This window comes from Corvus cornix, chromosome 8 (assembly GCF_000738735.6).
Source record: "Corvus cornix cornix isolate S_Up_H32 chromosome 8, ASM73873v5, whole genome shotgun sequence".
In the NCBI taxonomy this organism is placed as follows: domain Eukaryota; kingdom Metazoa; phylum Chordata; class Aves; order Passeriformes; family Corvidae; genus Corvus; species Corvus cornix.
In genome coordinates this window covers 55,694-71,152 of record NC_046338.1, presented here as the reverse complement: position 1 = coordinate 71,152, position 15,459 = coordinate 55,694, and the positions used below count along the sequence as shown (strand labels likewise).

Below are 15,459 nucleotides of genomic sequence, written 5' to 3'. Positions count from 1 at the left end.
AGGAGAAAGACATTATATCTGTACTATATTATGTATAAATGCTAAATACATGAATTTATTATCAGCACTCACTAAATATTTGAAATCTCTGGAGAAGCTAAAACACCCCAAACTATTAACTAGCAATTTTGCAGCAATTGTATCTTACCTACTGTTTGTTTCCATGTGTGTCTGTGAGCATACACATAGACTTTAAATTTTAATTGGAAGAATTTTCTTCACTATGACTCTGAAATGCAAGATTCTAACACTCCGGGGTGACATGTGTCCAAGTGTTATTGCATAACAACATTTTTTGTCACCTATATTTAGCTAGCAGACTACATATTTCCTTTCCAGTTGGGCAGAAGTGACTGTTCTGCTAGAAGAGCAATCCCTTAGTAATAGGGAGATCTTCATGGAATTCTTCTGGCTAAAAAGTAAGCAGACCATGTTCAAGGATTCAAGGATAAGTGCTATTTCCATTATCTGTGATCTCCAATGTTCCGGGTCCTGTAACCTGTTTCCTTCTGTACTGTCAATGTCCTTCAACCCTCATTTCCTAGTTCACATTCTTAAATAATTCTCCATCCTGAATCCCAAATTATTCTCCCTTCTCTTCCTAACCACATTTTTATTGCCATTCTGCTGCCATATATGAAACAGGACTGCTCCTGAATGACAGGTTTCCATTCTGTCATGGAAGAGATAAAATGTTAGAGATAAAAATGTTTTGTACATTTTTTTATGTGGAGAGCTGGTCCAAAAATCAAAAGGCTGCCTAAGAAGGTACGCAAAGACCAGTCAAATAAAGGGACTACTGCATACTAAATCTGCTTTCTATACCTTATAATGCATAGCACTACTTAAATATCTCAGTGAGCAGCAGCATTTGTGTAGTCTCCTCTGAATTGGTATCATTTACACTGCACCATCAAAAACAAAAGCAGCACTTCATGTCCCCTAAAACATTTTGCCAGTCAAGAGTCAATCTGTTTGGAAGCCTATCATAGAAAATAACTGTGAAGAGTGAAGTCAACATTCCAACAATATTGTATATTATGTGAGGTAACCGGAAACTAATTTGAAAAGAAAGAGATGTTTTGTAGAAACAACCCTGTGTTGACAGAGAGATTAATAAAAGGAAATGTCAAAAAAAGGAATGTTTATGTTATAAGAAGAAAAATACTGATTTTGATATACACTCCTTTCCTGGGTGCAATTCAGCATTATGAATTTGAAAGTTGATGTTCTAAATCTTGCAAATCTTTTTTAACTTGCTCAGTTAAAAAGACACGTATCTCTATAGGTTCCACAGGAAAGGGACCAAGTTAAGTCTTTACTGTAAGTAGAATGAGACTTGAACTAGTCTGAAATAATGGTTCAGAAACTTCATCATTCTCTGCTGCTTCTAAATTGTATCTTCTCATTTGTCTTTCTATATGACAGATGGAGTTCTTAAAGAGCAATCTAAATTTGTGTGGCAATTACTACAGAAATTCCAAGAAAAGCTGCAAACATTTGCACTAAAAATAGCAAGAAATCTTGAATTTCTTTCATGTTTTAAGCAGCAGACCTTATGCTAGAGAAACTGATGCCAAAGATAAGTATACGATGTTTCTTGACTGCCCTTTTACTATTTTCTGGAAGGTTTTCTCTACAGCAGTAACCCAGTTTGGGCTCACCCAAGGTGAAGAGACAGATCCTTTTATTCAGGACTTTCCTTGGCCTCTTAGCCAGAACATCCTCATACGGGAACCACTCTGTTGAGATTTTTACAGCAGTAGAGCTCTTCCGAGTGTTTGCCTATTTAGATTCCCCAATCACCTCAACAAGACTTATGTTATTGCTAAGAAAATATGCGGTCTGTGCAATAGCAGTGTTTATTTTTTTTATGAGTGCTGCTCCCAGGATGGCAGGATTGTGGGGTTTTTTGTTTGGTTGGGTTTTAAAATAGGACTGATCAAATGTTTTAGAATGCTAATGTTTTTGGCTTCCCAGACTTCATTCCCTGTCAATGAAGCAATAGCAGTATTTGTTCTTCAGCTTAAAAGACACAATACCAGATGTCCATCTAAACTGCAATTAATGGGGCTTGATTAATGATTATGTGGAACAAAAAATCTGGAGGGGAAAAAAGGAAGGAATGAAAAACAGAATGGAAAGCAAGTAGAAATGGAAACACTTAATCAGGTAAGCAAGGGAAACAGGAACAAGATGATGCAGAAGGGTAAATTGAAGAACAAACTGTAGCATAATTGCAGGAGAGTTTATAAGACTGATCAGGTATCCAAGTACAGCAGCAGATTATCCATGTGTCCTTCACTAAAGACAAGTCCACCACAAGTTGTATTTAGTAGGCAACCTAAAGGCATTAAGTTAAAGTTGGACTTCAGTTATCCTGACAGCTGCGAAATGGAATAAACTATTCAAAAAATCAATTTCTGAATCAAAATTTTGAATCTAAAGCACAGACATTTCATAATTAGGAAGTGTGTGAACTGAAAGAAGTTCAAATCCTAGCATGTTTTCAAGATACAATTCATATTAAGATTTACAAGTAATTGTTTCTTGAATCCTAACCATCAGCAATAATTTCTTTTAATGCACCTAAACGTTTTCTAACTAACAGTACACTCCCATCCATTGAATCCACGTAAGTCAAACATAACTGCAGTAAACTGTGCATAAATGAGAATGTGATAGTTACAATATGTTATTACTTGATTTTGAGTTCTGGATAATACAGTAATGAAATGATTCCTGAATGCTTACAACAAAGACAAAACCATAAAGATAATGAGCATGTACTGGTAAAACGCAGAATCAGGTGATAGTACATATATATCCTGAATGCTTTAGGAAATGCAATAAGGAACTTGACTGAAGGAAAATTACCTGAAACACAACCATGTCTTTTCCTATTATTAACAGACAAAATGAAGGGTAACAAATGGGTTTTCTTCTTAGAGTACCTTTTGTGAGAGATCTCAATCACTAAACCTAATCAAAGCTTCTATAAAATGGAAAGGATTAATATAGATTAAATGGGACAAGTTGGGTATACCAGGACGCAGAAGACTGACTTTCTAATGTCACATGCCAGAAGGCTGTTTCAAATTACTGTTCTATTCTAAGGATGGAAGCCTTTGCTTTTCAGTCCCAGGCTTTTTTAGACATACCAATAACTATCCTCAGTCTCTCTTCCTGCTTCACTACAGACTAGGAAAAAAAGTAAAAAACTGCTTGAGTTGTGGATTACTATCCTCAAAAATCTCAAAATAGGAAAATTAAATCAGTTCGCCAGTGACTCTATAGTCTTGCAAAACACTTCTATGTGTTTGCTGATTATTTTATGCCAAGACATGTTCCTCCTTGCCCTCACTGTGATTTGGATACCTACCCTGCTAAGTCCTACTTTGTTATGCAGCTTGTGCTGGAACACTGAAGCAGTTATGTGTCTTCACAGAACACATAAAAGCCATTATTCAGACTTAAGAAAAAGAAAAAAAAGATGGCAGTGGATTGGCCCCCCACTCTTTAAATACTTCCCACCCACTAGAGAATTCAAGCAAAAATCTGTCCCACAGTGCACATTCCATCCTACTGGTATTCCCAGAATAGAAGTGTTTTAATTGTTTGGCATGGTGCATCACCAGGAACAAATACATCAAGCCAACCAGAGCTTGATCATTAGGTATTATTTTGTCACAGTATCAATACAATTACATTTACAATTGCTTTGAGTGCTACTGGGAAATGGTCCTGAAGCATGAACAACTTCTCACACATTATGCAAGTTTCCCATCTTGAGCAACACACAAGTCATTAAAACCTAACAAACAAGAGGCTTCCTTTACCAAATAAACATTTCCTCATCTTTTTCTAATGTGATAGTACACGGCAACATTCTTCTTACTCAGTACTTCCAGAGGAAGACTTTCTCATGGCCAAAATGTTTCTTTTATTACAGATTCAGCACGTTAACTCATCAGAAGATTTGGAAAAGATTTGCAAACAACTTTCAGCTGTATAGAAAATCTGCTGCAAAGTGCTTTCTACCTAGTTCTATGAAAGCTGCAAAACAAATGAACAAAATCACCTCCAACAACTTCCTGATCAATGTTTATCACTACTGAGGTTTTGGCAAAGAAAATGGCAGGTTTCCTACAGGGGTCCATCATGCATTACAGAGGATTCACAGCTGGGAAGTCAAGTACAGACTCCTCCTGAGAGAAGTCTTGTGTTCTAAATACAATTATATTTTGGCAATCAGCAATTACCCTTAAAAAAAAGTTCTGACGGTGAAATACACTGCAAATGTAACACAGAAAAAAGCTTCAAATTCCTTGCCTTTTGCTCATATTTATTTAGGTGTAGGTCAGATCTGTAGAATTGAAACCAATAGAGTGAGAATGGGGAGGAAAAAATCATAAAATTCCTCTAAAACAGAGGACAACAATGAAGGAAGATGGGATAAACTAAAACTGTATTTTGTAACAGAAAGACAGATTGATAGAACAGAGACGGATAATAATGAAAGACAAAGCACATACTCCAGATGCCAGATGCACAGACGATGTCAAAATAGATGCCTGTAATGACAACAGCTATTGTACAAGAACTTGACATCTGTACTAATAATTTGCATAAATTTTCTTTATCCTTGCAGGCATGCAATCTCACAATTACTTAGAAGCTATATTAGTAACATTAGCAGCATTTGGTTGAGGGATTGTGTCAAATGGGCAGGAGGAAGCTGTGAGTAACCACAATGTAACTTACCACAGCTTTTGTAGTACAGCCAAAGCAGCAGAGAAAGACAACATAATATGTAGTTGTCAACAAATGTAAACATAGCTCACAAAAATGTAAGTACATAATTTAATCTTCTAGTCAAATATTTATCTTTCATCCATCTTTGAAAACGAAAAGGTAAGGACATGGGTGAAGAGCAAACCAATCCCAGCTGTAAGTGGAAATCATGTACAAGACCGTATCCTACAGTGACAAAGCAAGGGAAAGCAGACACATATGGCTTTGCCCTTCATTACACTAATCATGACTGATATAAAAGTTAAAATACCGTAACATCAGGAAAACATGTTTTAAGATACTGCCCAGCTATCCCAAGGGTCTGCATGAGAGGATGAGCAGACAGGCCAAGACAGCACAAGCATGTTTCAAAGGTCCAGAAATGCACCGCTATACAGACTACAGTCCTATCCTTCCACAACTGCTCCAGAAAGGCTCTTGGGCTCACACAGTGAGAACAGAATCCACTTCCTATTTCAGTTTCTTTTTTTATGCAGGCTACAAGCAGAATTTTACCCATAAACAAGAGAATCTTTCCAAATACATTGCAGTCTGTATTAAGGACCACTGCCATTCAGTTGCCCTTGTTTAGTTGGGCAACTATGACTTATTATTTTAAAGGCAAAATCAATACAGGCAAATGCAATACTTTAAAGCAAATTCACTGCAGGATGCCTTTTAAAGATAATTACAAATCTTTGGTACAGACACAAAACTATGATAATTTACCTTAAAGTATGACAGAAAATGGTTAGAGACAACATAGTTTAGCACAAGCCCATTAGGACTAGTCAAATCTAATAAACTTTCATTCCCACATTGAGTGTAATATTATCATTAACTGATCCCACTAACTGTGGGATCCCACTAACTGACCCAACAGCTTAAAACAAGTCAAAAAACAGATGACAAAAAATACATTAATTGACCATCCACATCCCCCAGAAGTCAGTCGGTGGGGAAAAAAAGAAACACTTCCCCAGATTGTTCCTTTACCATGCCATTCTTTCTTACCATATTTTTCTTACACTTTTGAGTGAGACAGAGCATAAATAAACAACATTTGTAGGTTTTCTCATGTATCTTCTTCTGGCAGTGGTTACAGTGTACATAACAGGGAAGAGTCTTGGAAAAAAGCTCTTGGCAGTTGGGGGGTTTATGTTTTTCTGCTTGCAGAGCCACATTTCCAGGTGTACTAAAAAACTTCATTGATAGTCATTGGCTCAGAATTCTAGTAGGCTTGTTTGTTTATTTGTTCACCATCCTGTTACAGATTCACTTGATTTGGGATAACTTTCACTTTGTTAAGAAACTTTTGCTGAACTTTCACTTTGATGAGAAACTTTCACTGATTTATCTTCCTATTCTGCTTGTCAGTATCCCAAACCACTCATTCACTACCTACAGATTTTTGATTTCCTCAGTTGAAAGGAAAACCTTTCATTATAAAAGGATTAGAAGAAAAAGCCAAGTTTCCAGTATCTGAGCTCTCTTTATTATCTTCTCTACAATTCCAAAATAAACTTCCACACAGCTGCCAAGATAGTTGTTTTCCCTCAGACTGGAGACGAAAATGGTGGCTAACCTCAAGCTTGTGGACTGGTGTTACATGGCTCTTGCCACAACACTTGGTCATTTGTGAAGAGCCCATCAGCATAAATTAGCAAGGATCTGCTCTGCATGAACTGCACAACTAGAAATATGATATAATGTAACATTATGTTACTTGCTTTCCAAATGAAATTATGTACTCCTAGTTACAATTCTGTTAGCAATACTTTCTCTAGGTGTAGCAGGGACCTGCACAGATACCAGAAAAATACTAACAAGGAAATATATATGTATATCCTATATACATATTTACTGAAATACACACATGCATATATATATGTATGAAAGCACTCTGTTACCTCACAAATCCTACTCAAACCTTTAAATTACTTATGGGGTAAATATTACAAGAGTTCAAGAGTATCGGTCACAGGGCACATCATTTCCCTGTTTACAGCAGTTGCCTAGATGCTAGCACAGATATTGCATTGTACTGAAACCAACAAAAAGGCGTATTCACAGATACAGCTTATTGTCTTTTGCCAGACAGAGTAAAGCAACAGCATAGGAATTACTTATCATTCTGTCAGGGTGGGGGGGCAAATCTAAAAATAACTACTGTATTTTGCTACACTTAGCTAGTTTTTAGCAACCTGATCATATCCAACAAATTATAACTCTTGTAGAAAAATATCAATGATGAAAAAAACAGTTAATTTTAATGTAATATCCACTGCAAATAATCTTATATAATAAATACCAGAGGTATTATTCCACATGTTCATTTATTTCGAAGTACACTGATTATAAAGGACACTAATTCAGCTACCAAATTTCACAGCACATCAGCTTGTACAAGTCTAGATGATCTGCATGCAATAGATACTCACTTTCTTCTATATACAATCAGCTGTGCAAAAGAGGTAATTACGTGGTATCCCAGTCCACTCATGTTAGAGCTCCTCTTTCTGGTGAAATATATTCCTAAGGTACAAATGGGTTCCCACCCTTATCACATCAGAAGTACACACTAAATCATATATTTTAACAGATACGGGTTAAAAATAGGTACAAGCATGGGACTTCCTGCTGAAGAAGTAACCCACCAAACACCTTTTGGGAACTCTAATCAGTGGTCCACTTTAGGGAGAGGATCACTTTAGGCAAAACTTCCTTGTCTTGGCACATGTCAGAGGTCAATCAAAGGCACCATTCCAGGTTTTAGTAAAACAGAAGACCTTTGACTTCAAAGTGACTGTTCAACAGAGTACCTTCAAGGAGTATAGTCACTTGCTGCAGCTCTCTTCAGCACAGTCTAGGAGGGAAAGGATGACTTCATTTATATGGAATGAGGCTGGAAAAATGCTAATATCCCTTAGTTACAAGGAACAGTCAGATGTATCCCATCTCTGCCTGTGACAAGTTCCCCATAACTTGTACAGGCATGTGGACAGCACTGAACTTCTACATCAGCAGTAGGCTCTGTGGGATTGTCCCACAAGCGAGAGTGAGTCCTTCCTGGCTACTTTTCCTTCTGGGTGCTTATAGCAGCCCAGCTGCTATGAAGTGCCACAGCAGACTAATGTGATAAGAAAAAAACCCCCACTCTTGATTTTTGATATGGATTGGAGCTCTATTATTTGGAATGACAGGTATAAAGCTATTTATATCTATACCTGGAGAGAAGCGAATTCCAGAGTCTGGAATTCCAGTATCATAAAAGCTTGGTACCAACAAATTTAGACCAAACAATATGAAAAAAAAAAAAAAAAAAAAAAAAAAAAAAAAAAAAAAAAGCAGAAACATTCGCATAAAGTTTAAGTTGCACAGGTCTTTTGTCCAAAATTATACTCAGTCACTGTTGGGATCTGTTGCCTAAGAATACTTAGGTATCTAAGACATCCATCTAACTCTAACAGCTGCCAGGCATTTATTTCCTGTCATCCTAGCAAAAATAAAACACAGGTTTACATATAAACTTATTTTTTCCCTGTAGTTACTTATTAGACTTGTCACCACTTTCCCACAACACCTTCAAGGACTTTGAATCCTGTGTATCGCACCACCTCCCAAGTAAGTGCTCACAGAAAATAAAGTTGGAAAGAACTTTGAAAGGTTATTCTGTTAGTCTTCTTCCAGGATTTCTTGCATACTTCTTCACTGTTTCCCCAACCTCTGACTGAAACACCTTCTTCAAAGTCCCAAATTAATCAGTACAAGTTCAGAAGGAAAGGACCACATATGGAAATCTAAATGTCCAGGTTCACATATATGTTGTACAGTGCACAGCCATCACATTTTCCTTAGCCTTCACTGTAACAAAGATAGATTGTTAACAAATTTGGGTATTTATCTTCACTGTATTAAACAAATCAGAGTAGTATTCCATAAAACACATCTTGTTCCTAACCTCCCAGGAAAGCTTTTACGTTTATGTGCTTTAATAGTCCTAAGTTAACATAATTTACACTATCCTGCTAGATGCTTCTGTACTATTTTATTAGACTAATAGACATTAATGACACACTGCCTCCCTGACATAATACCCAGATGCTAGGGAAACACATTAGCAGATTCTGTAAATCTGACTGCCTCTGAGCCTGCCTGTGAGCCAGATACTAGCAACAGGAAACACAAATAAACACAGTTAAGCAACTGTGAATGTGATGTGCCTTTACATTTCAGGAGTGAATGCAGAGCAAACAGATTTTCTCATATCCAAGTGAAGTTCAGTTACTGAATTTACTAAATCACCTCCACATTTCTGTGTGTTTAACAGCATTTTTTCTTCTGACCAGATGATCATGTCCAATTTATTTTATTTTTGCTTGTTATGTAACAACTAATTAGCCTGTGCAGAATGAGATATTTATGACTCTAATATAAGGATACAGCGTAGAGAAATACAGGCTTGGTAGGACAGGAGAGACTCTGAGAAGCAGAGATGCAAGACTGGATGATAATATACTATACAGGTTTGGGATGGTAGTAGAGAGAACTTCCCCTCAACTGTGTATTAGTACCCTTCTTGTTAAAAGATAAACAAAGTTTAATTAGTCAACAAGAAGCCTAGCCTATTAAACTCTTTCTAGATAATGTTCAGTGACAGTTACACACAACCCACTCAACAGCGAATAACATTAATCTCCTTACTTACAGATGTTCTGATTATATCATCCTTGTTCATGGCTGAGCAATACCTTACTACCAAGAATGGCTCAGCTTAAGTCAATAAGCTAAAAAATGTACAACACTCAAGTGCTAAAGGATAACAAATGGATAACCTGGATGCTTTCAGATACTCTAGAATCTTAATTGGACTGGAAAATGCAGTAATTAATTTGGCTCGAGAAATATGAAGAAGTACTAGACCACTAGATGAGCAAAAATTGTATTACCTAAATCCTGCCAGTTTTGTTCACTATTCACTTACTGACCAAACCATCTCTGATATGCAGTACTTTTCATATTTTCATAGAACCACAATATGATTTGGCTTGGAAGGGACCTTAAAGCTCATCTCATTCCAACCCCACGCCATGGGCACGGATACCTTCCACTAGACCAGGTTACTCAGAGTCCCGTTCAACCTTAGACACTTCCAGGGATGGTGCAGCCATAGCTTCTCTGGGCAACCTGTTTCAGCATCTAATCACCCTTGTGATAAAAAATTTCTTCCTTACATCCAACCTAAATCCTCTTTCAGTTAAAAACCATGGCCCCTTGTCCTGTCTATAGAAACCTTGGGGGAAACAAAAAGAAAAAAAAAAAAAAGAGGGGGTAAAAAAAAAAAAGTCTTTCTCCATCTTTCTTACAAACCCCCTTTACCTCTTTATATATATCAAAAAGCTGAACAATCTCAACTCTTTTAGTCTTTCCTCATAGGAGAGGTGCTCCAGCCTGCTAATCATCTTCATGGCCCTCCTATGGACCTGCTTAAACAGATCCGTGTCTTGCCTGTGTTCGGAATGCTGGAGACAGATGCAGTACCTTCAGGTGGGGTCTCACCACAGTGGAGTAGAGGGGCAGAATTACCTCCCTCAACCTGGTGCCCCACTTCTCTCGATGGAGCCCAGGACACAACTGGCTTTCTGGGTTGCAAGTGCACATTGCCAGGTTATGGCCAATTTTTCATCCACCAGTACCCCAAGTCCTTCTTCTGCAGCATTGCTCTCAAACCATTCATCTCCCAGCTTGTGCTGATAATGGGGATCACCTGACCCAAGTGCAGGACCTTGCACTTGGCCTTGCTTGACTTCAAGCAGCTTGCAGCTCCTCAAGCCTGTCACGGCCCCCCTGAATGGCATCCCTTCCTTTTAGTGTATCAACTGAACCACTCACCTTGGTGTCATCTGCAATTGTGCTGAGGGTACACTCGATCTCATTTATTTTGTTGATGTACATACCAAATAGCATTGGTTTCAGTACAAACACCACTCATTACTGGTTCCCACTTGGATACTGAACTGACTGTAACTCTTGGGACACGGATGTTGTGGAGGACCACAGAACCAGATAAAAAAATGAAGCGGCATGCTAAGAGAGAAAGTTTTCAATCAAAAAGACCTGTCTGCAGTAAAAAAACCCCGTTGAAAATATTACAAGTGTTGCTTTTAAAATTATTTCTCTGTTTTTCTGCCCAGCCTCCCAAATTTATTCCATAGTGAATTGTTTTATGTAAAACTAGGATGTTGGCAAAATCAGGTATGTCTGAAGCTCTGTAACTAGGTTCAGTAGATCTGCTCAAAGAGTAAATGATCTATCCCACCTAAAACATGCACTGCAAAGCCTAGACGAAGCAGACCAAATTTATGTCAAAGAAAGGCTTAAGCCATTTGAATCTGCGATTCACGTATTTCCCATACTTCTGAGTATATTAAAATATTTAAAAAGTGTTAAACTGAGTTTCATTTTTGACATGAACCTACCCCACTGGTATGAAATTTGAACCTCAGAAGGCAAAATGAATTACATACCACATGCACAAGGATTTACCAGCAGGAGCTAAGGAAGCTATATCTGCAGTAGTGTCACAGGCAATAGCTTCCACATCATATGACACTGCTGTGGCTAAATAGCCCATTTTCCTCAGACTGAGGATGTCCTTCCTGCATGGTACATACGTGTAACTGGAGGAAATTAAGAATGGCAAATGCAGGCCAAGTGACCAGAATGACATCTTGATAGAAGTTACACAGTTCCTCAAAAATTCTCCCAAGTGAAACAGAACTTCCCCAACTTGGGAACATAAACAAATAGAATTCTTCTTAGGAGAAACTTAACATGATCAGTTCACAGCAGTAACTAGGAAATCATAAGACTCAAATTTTGGTTGCATCCGCTACTGGCAAAAAATCATAGGCAAGTAGTTTTTCCTAGAGAAGATCTAAACATGCAGATATAAAAAAGATAGATGAATTTGAGTTGGGAGTAATAACATTGGGCACTTCATAACCTTCTCAATGTTTCTTAAAATAGTGATTAAAAGTTTTTTTTAAAGATGTCATCATCCCTTTGGCCTTCAGTGGCCATTTGTAAGGTAAAACTGAACTGCAGTTCACTGCTATAGGAAATTGTTTATGGGACAATCACTGATTCTACTATGAAGAAAAAAATAATTTCAACATTCATATGACAGCATTTAATATTGCAGTCACATAAAAGAAAAGTACTACTTCACTTAAAAAATAAAGACCACACTCATAAATCATGCACTGGAGTAATCTCTTCGAAAGAATCAGACTGATGCCACAAGTTAAAAAACTTTGAGAAGAATTTGCCTTTGTCATTTATAAATGCTGTGAGGAATTATTGAGATTCCAAAGAGGGAAGTTTAGGACATCTATACCTCTGAAAAATATACGTGCCAGCTAATAAATAACCAGTTGCTGGCAAAGACAGCAAAGTCAAGAGGATAACTATTACAACAACCTAATTTAAAAGGAAAACCATATTATCTATGCTCAATTTGAAAATGCTGCACTTGTTGTTTTATAAGTCCTTAACATTATGGGATCTAACAAGGGAAAAAACCTTGCTTCCCAACACAAGAATAGAGTAATTGCTCAAGACTTTTACAAATGTAGTAACACAATAAACATTACCCCTATTAATATCCATACATGTAGATAAACTAAAAGGAAGTAAATGCACTGATGGAACAGCTCAAATAGCAAAAATTCTACAATTCTTCAGAATATTGCCTTCCTCCCTAAAGTTGAGTAAAGATTCACCCTTTCTTACCCATGTAACATGCTTTCAAAATGAAGTTTAAAAAATTACTGTATTATGACAGTAAAACACTTGGTAGCTCCCACCATGACTTTACCAGAGTGTTCTTTCTTACAAATGGCAATTGAGGAAGAATACGTAGCACTTACTGAACTCTATTTGGAAGCTATTTTTCCCTTCCTGAATACTGTGTTCCTGCTCTTCCTTCAGAATAATACTTCCACTCTTTCTACCATCAGTGCTGAATATCTATGATCCTAGGCCTACAGTCTCTCTGCAGTAACCTGCAAAACCATTTGAATTCCATAGGAGTAGAAAAAGGTTCTCTCGGAAGTTAAGTTATTTCAGACTCACCAATTTTGATTTCACCTTTGCTTTGTGGCTTGTCTTCCCTCTCTAAAGGCTTTTTTTTGTTTCTTTTCATTTCCCTTTTTCGAAGGAAGCCAAGCCATTTTTCCTTTAGTCAGATCAAGGTTCAGACCATGGCAGTGAATTAAAAACCAGATTTTTCCAAGGTGTAAACATGTCACATAGCATGCCTGTGCCACCGAGGCAAAGGCTGCTTTATCAAGCCACGTTTACCCTTTTCTGTAATTCGGCTCATTGCTGGAGGCCTCCAGGGCTCCCGGAGCAGCAGACTTGTTCTAAGAGGGTTTGCTCATTCTGCACGTTTGTTTTGCCATGGAAATCTCGCGCACACTGGAAGAGGAAATCGGCTTTGTAGCGACACCTTCAAACAGCCTAAGCAGCTTTGCAAACCCCATGTCCCCCATCGCAAATACATCGCCTTCCAAGGAGCAATTAAAGCAGAGCCCAAACACCCAGATGAAGTTCTGCCCCCGGTGACCTTCCCGCGGCGCCGGCTGGCAGGACCAGCGGGAAGCTCCCGCTGCACGCGCCCCAAACACCAGCAGCCCACAGGTACCACATCTCAGCGGGCTCCGCCCCCGCACACCGCTCCGGGCGCCCCACGGCCCCTGGCCCCGCACACCGCTTCAGGCGCCCCACAGTCGGCTCGGCTCGGCTCGGCTCGGCTCGCGCACCTGCCGCCTGGCCCCTCTCTGCCCCAGAACACGGACAAAGCGGCTACAACGCACCTGCTCCCGCGGCGGGGGCGGCGGCGGAAGCTCCAGGTCTACCCGCCCCCATCTCTGCGCCCACCGGCTCTTTCCCTGAACCGATCGTCCTGCTTGCTCCAGGCCGGGCGAGGTGCTCCGGCGTCCCGGGGTCTACCTCCGACACGGGGGACCCTGCGCCCACCGCGCCCCCCACATTCGTCAAGGGAAACAAACTCCGTCTGCCTCTGGCCGCCGCCGCCCGCCGGGCGGATCCGCATTGTAAACAGGCCGGAGGGCAGCGCAGGCGGCGGCGGCCCCCGCCCCAGCACCGGCGCTCGCCCCGCCGTGCCCCGCGCTCACCGTAGAGATGTGCGGAGGCTTCGCCCTTCCTCGCCATCGTCTCTCGGTGCCCTCCGCGCCGGCACCGCCGGGGCACAGCCAGGGGCTCGGCGCCTCCGCCCGCCGCTCAGCGCGTTCTTTGTTGCCGTGAAGGCATGAGAGGCAGCGGCGGCCGGGCAGTCTCCAGCTCCGCTCTGCCGCGGCCGCCCGCAGCACCGCCCGCACCCCGCGCCCACCCTCCCGTCCCGCCGGCTCCGCGGCGACGCCTGCGCCGACCCGCGGGGGCGGTGCCGGTGCCCGGGTCGCGAGGAGGGGGGTGCGGGCGGAGCGGCCGCGCCGAGGGCCGGCGAGGGGCACGGGGATGGGCCGCGCGTCGCCAACTTCGCTTGGGCCCGGCGGCAACTTCGGCATCCGGTGAGAGCGGGGCCAGACCCAGCGGGGCCGTACCTGGCAGGGCGGTTTCCATCCTCCCGCACCAACCGCCGCTGCCCGCAGCCGGGTGCGCTGCCCGTGTGTGCCCCTGCCCTGCGCAGAGCCCGGAGGTGTTGCCGTTGGTGGGAAGCGGCCGGCCGACCCTGAAGCCGCTCGCCTCCCGCCCGGGCCCCGGCGGGAAGCACCTCCCTTGGCGGAGCTGTCCGTGCCGCCCGTGCTGAGCGCCGGGCCGGCCAGGCCGCCCGCGGGCAGCGGTCTCGTGCCCAGCAGCCGGCACGGGCTCCCGGGGCTGGAGGAGGGCGAAGCGCTCTTGTGTGCTCACCGGCAACAGTGCGACTGTCTCCCGACGGGGGGGAATTCTGTTGCTTCTGGGTTGGGGCATTTTCATGATTCAGTCAAAAAACATCCTCAATACTGAGAAATACAGATTTCTGGTCATCAACTTTCCTTCAGTTGACATCCTCCTCCCTGCGTTGTATCTGAATGGGGCAACGGACACTTACAAGCCATTAGTCTGATTGCTGAGATTCTTTTACAGTCGTGACAGCACAAATCATCACTACAGCAAAAGGCCACTATACACAGATGTCACAATGCTATTAGTCTGTTGTCACTCAGTTCAACACACAGAATATTTCGTAAAAGAAAATATTTTGAAATGACAGAAGTGCACCTGTTGGCCATTACTTACATTTTCAGATATGACCTTTAGAGGAAAAGTTATTTTCTGAGGCTTGCAAATAAAGGTACCCTTTCAAAAATTGGCTAAGACCTCAGAAGCACATGACTCATTTATTTATGAGTAAATTAATATCCACAGATCATGGAAGTTGTTGCTATGCTTGTATTAAAACGTAAACCAATCACCTGTGCATTGGTGAGGGTATGTGACTCTTACATGGTCCGTGCATCATCAGGTCTTGTAGAGCTAGCTGCCTTGGCTAGTTTCAAGAAAACTAAATCAGGCATATGTATGACCTTATCCATCCTCCTAGAGGTCTCAGTTCAGGCCAATTGCTCCAACAATTACTGAATTTCACATATGTAGTTTTGT

General features: G+C 41.1%; 1 protein-coding gene across 4 annotated transcripts in view; it reads right to left on the bottom strand.

Moving 5' to 3' along the window:
- Positions 1-14,704, bottom strand: part of SLC44A5 (solute carrier family 44 member 5) — a 73,434-nt gene extending 58,730 nt beyond the window's left edge. For 2 of the 4 annotated variants that reach the window (XM_039556109.1, XM_039556112.1), the window contains exon 1: positions 13,674-13,970. In XM_039556109.1, the coding sequence (XP_039412043.1) occupies positions 13,674-13,725 (52 nt within the window). In that variant the 5' untranslated portion in view covers positions 13,726-13,970. Of the gene's footprint in view, positions 1-13,673; positions 13,971-13,994; positions 14,212-14,420 lie in introns of those variants that run through there. The other 2 variants (XM_039556111.1, XM_039556110.1) reach the window with 2 other exon arrangements.
- Between the last annotated feature and the right edge of the window lie 755 nt (positions 14,705-15,459).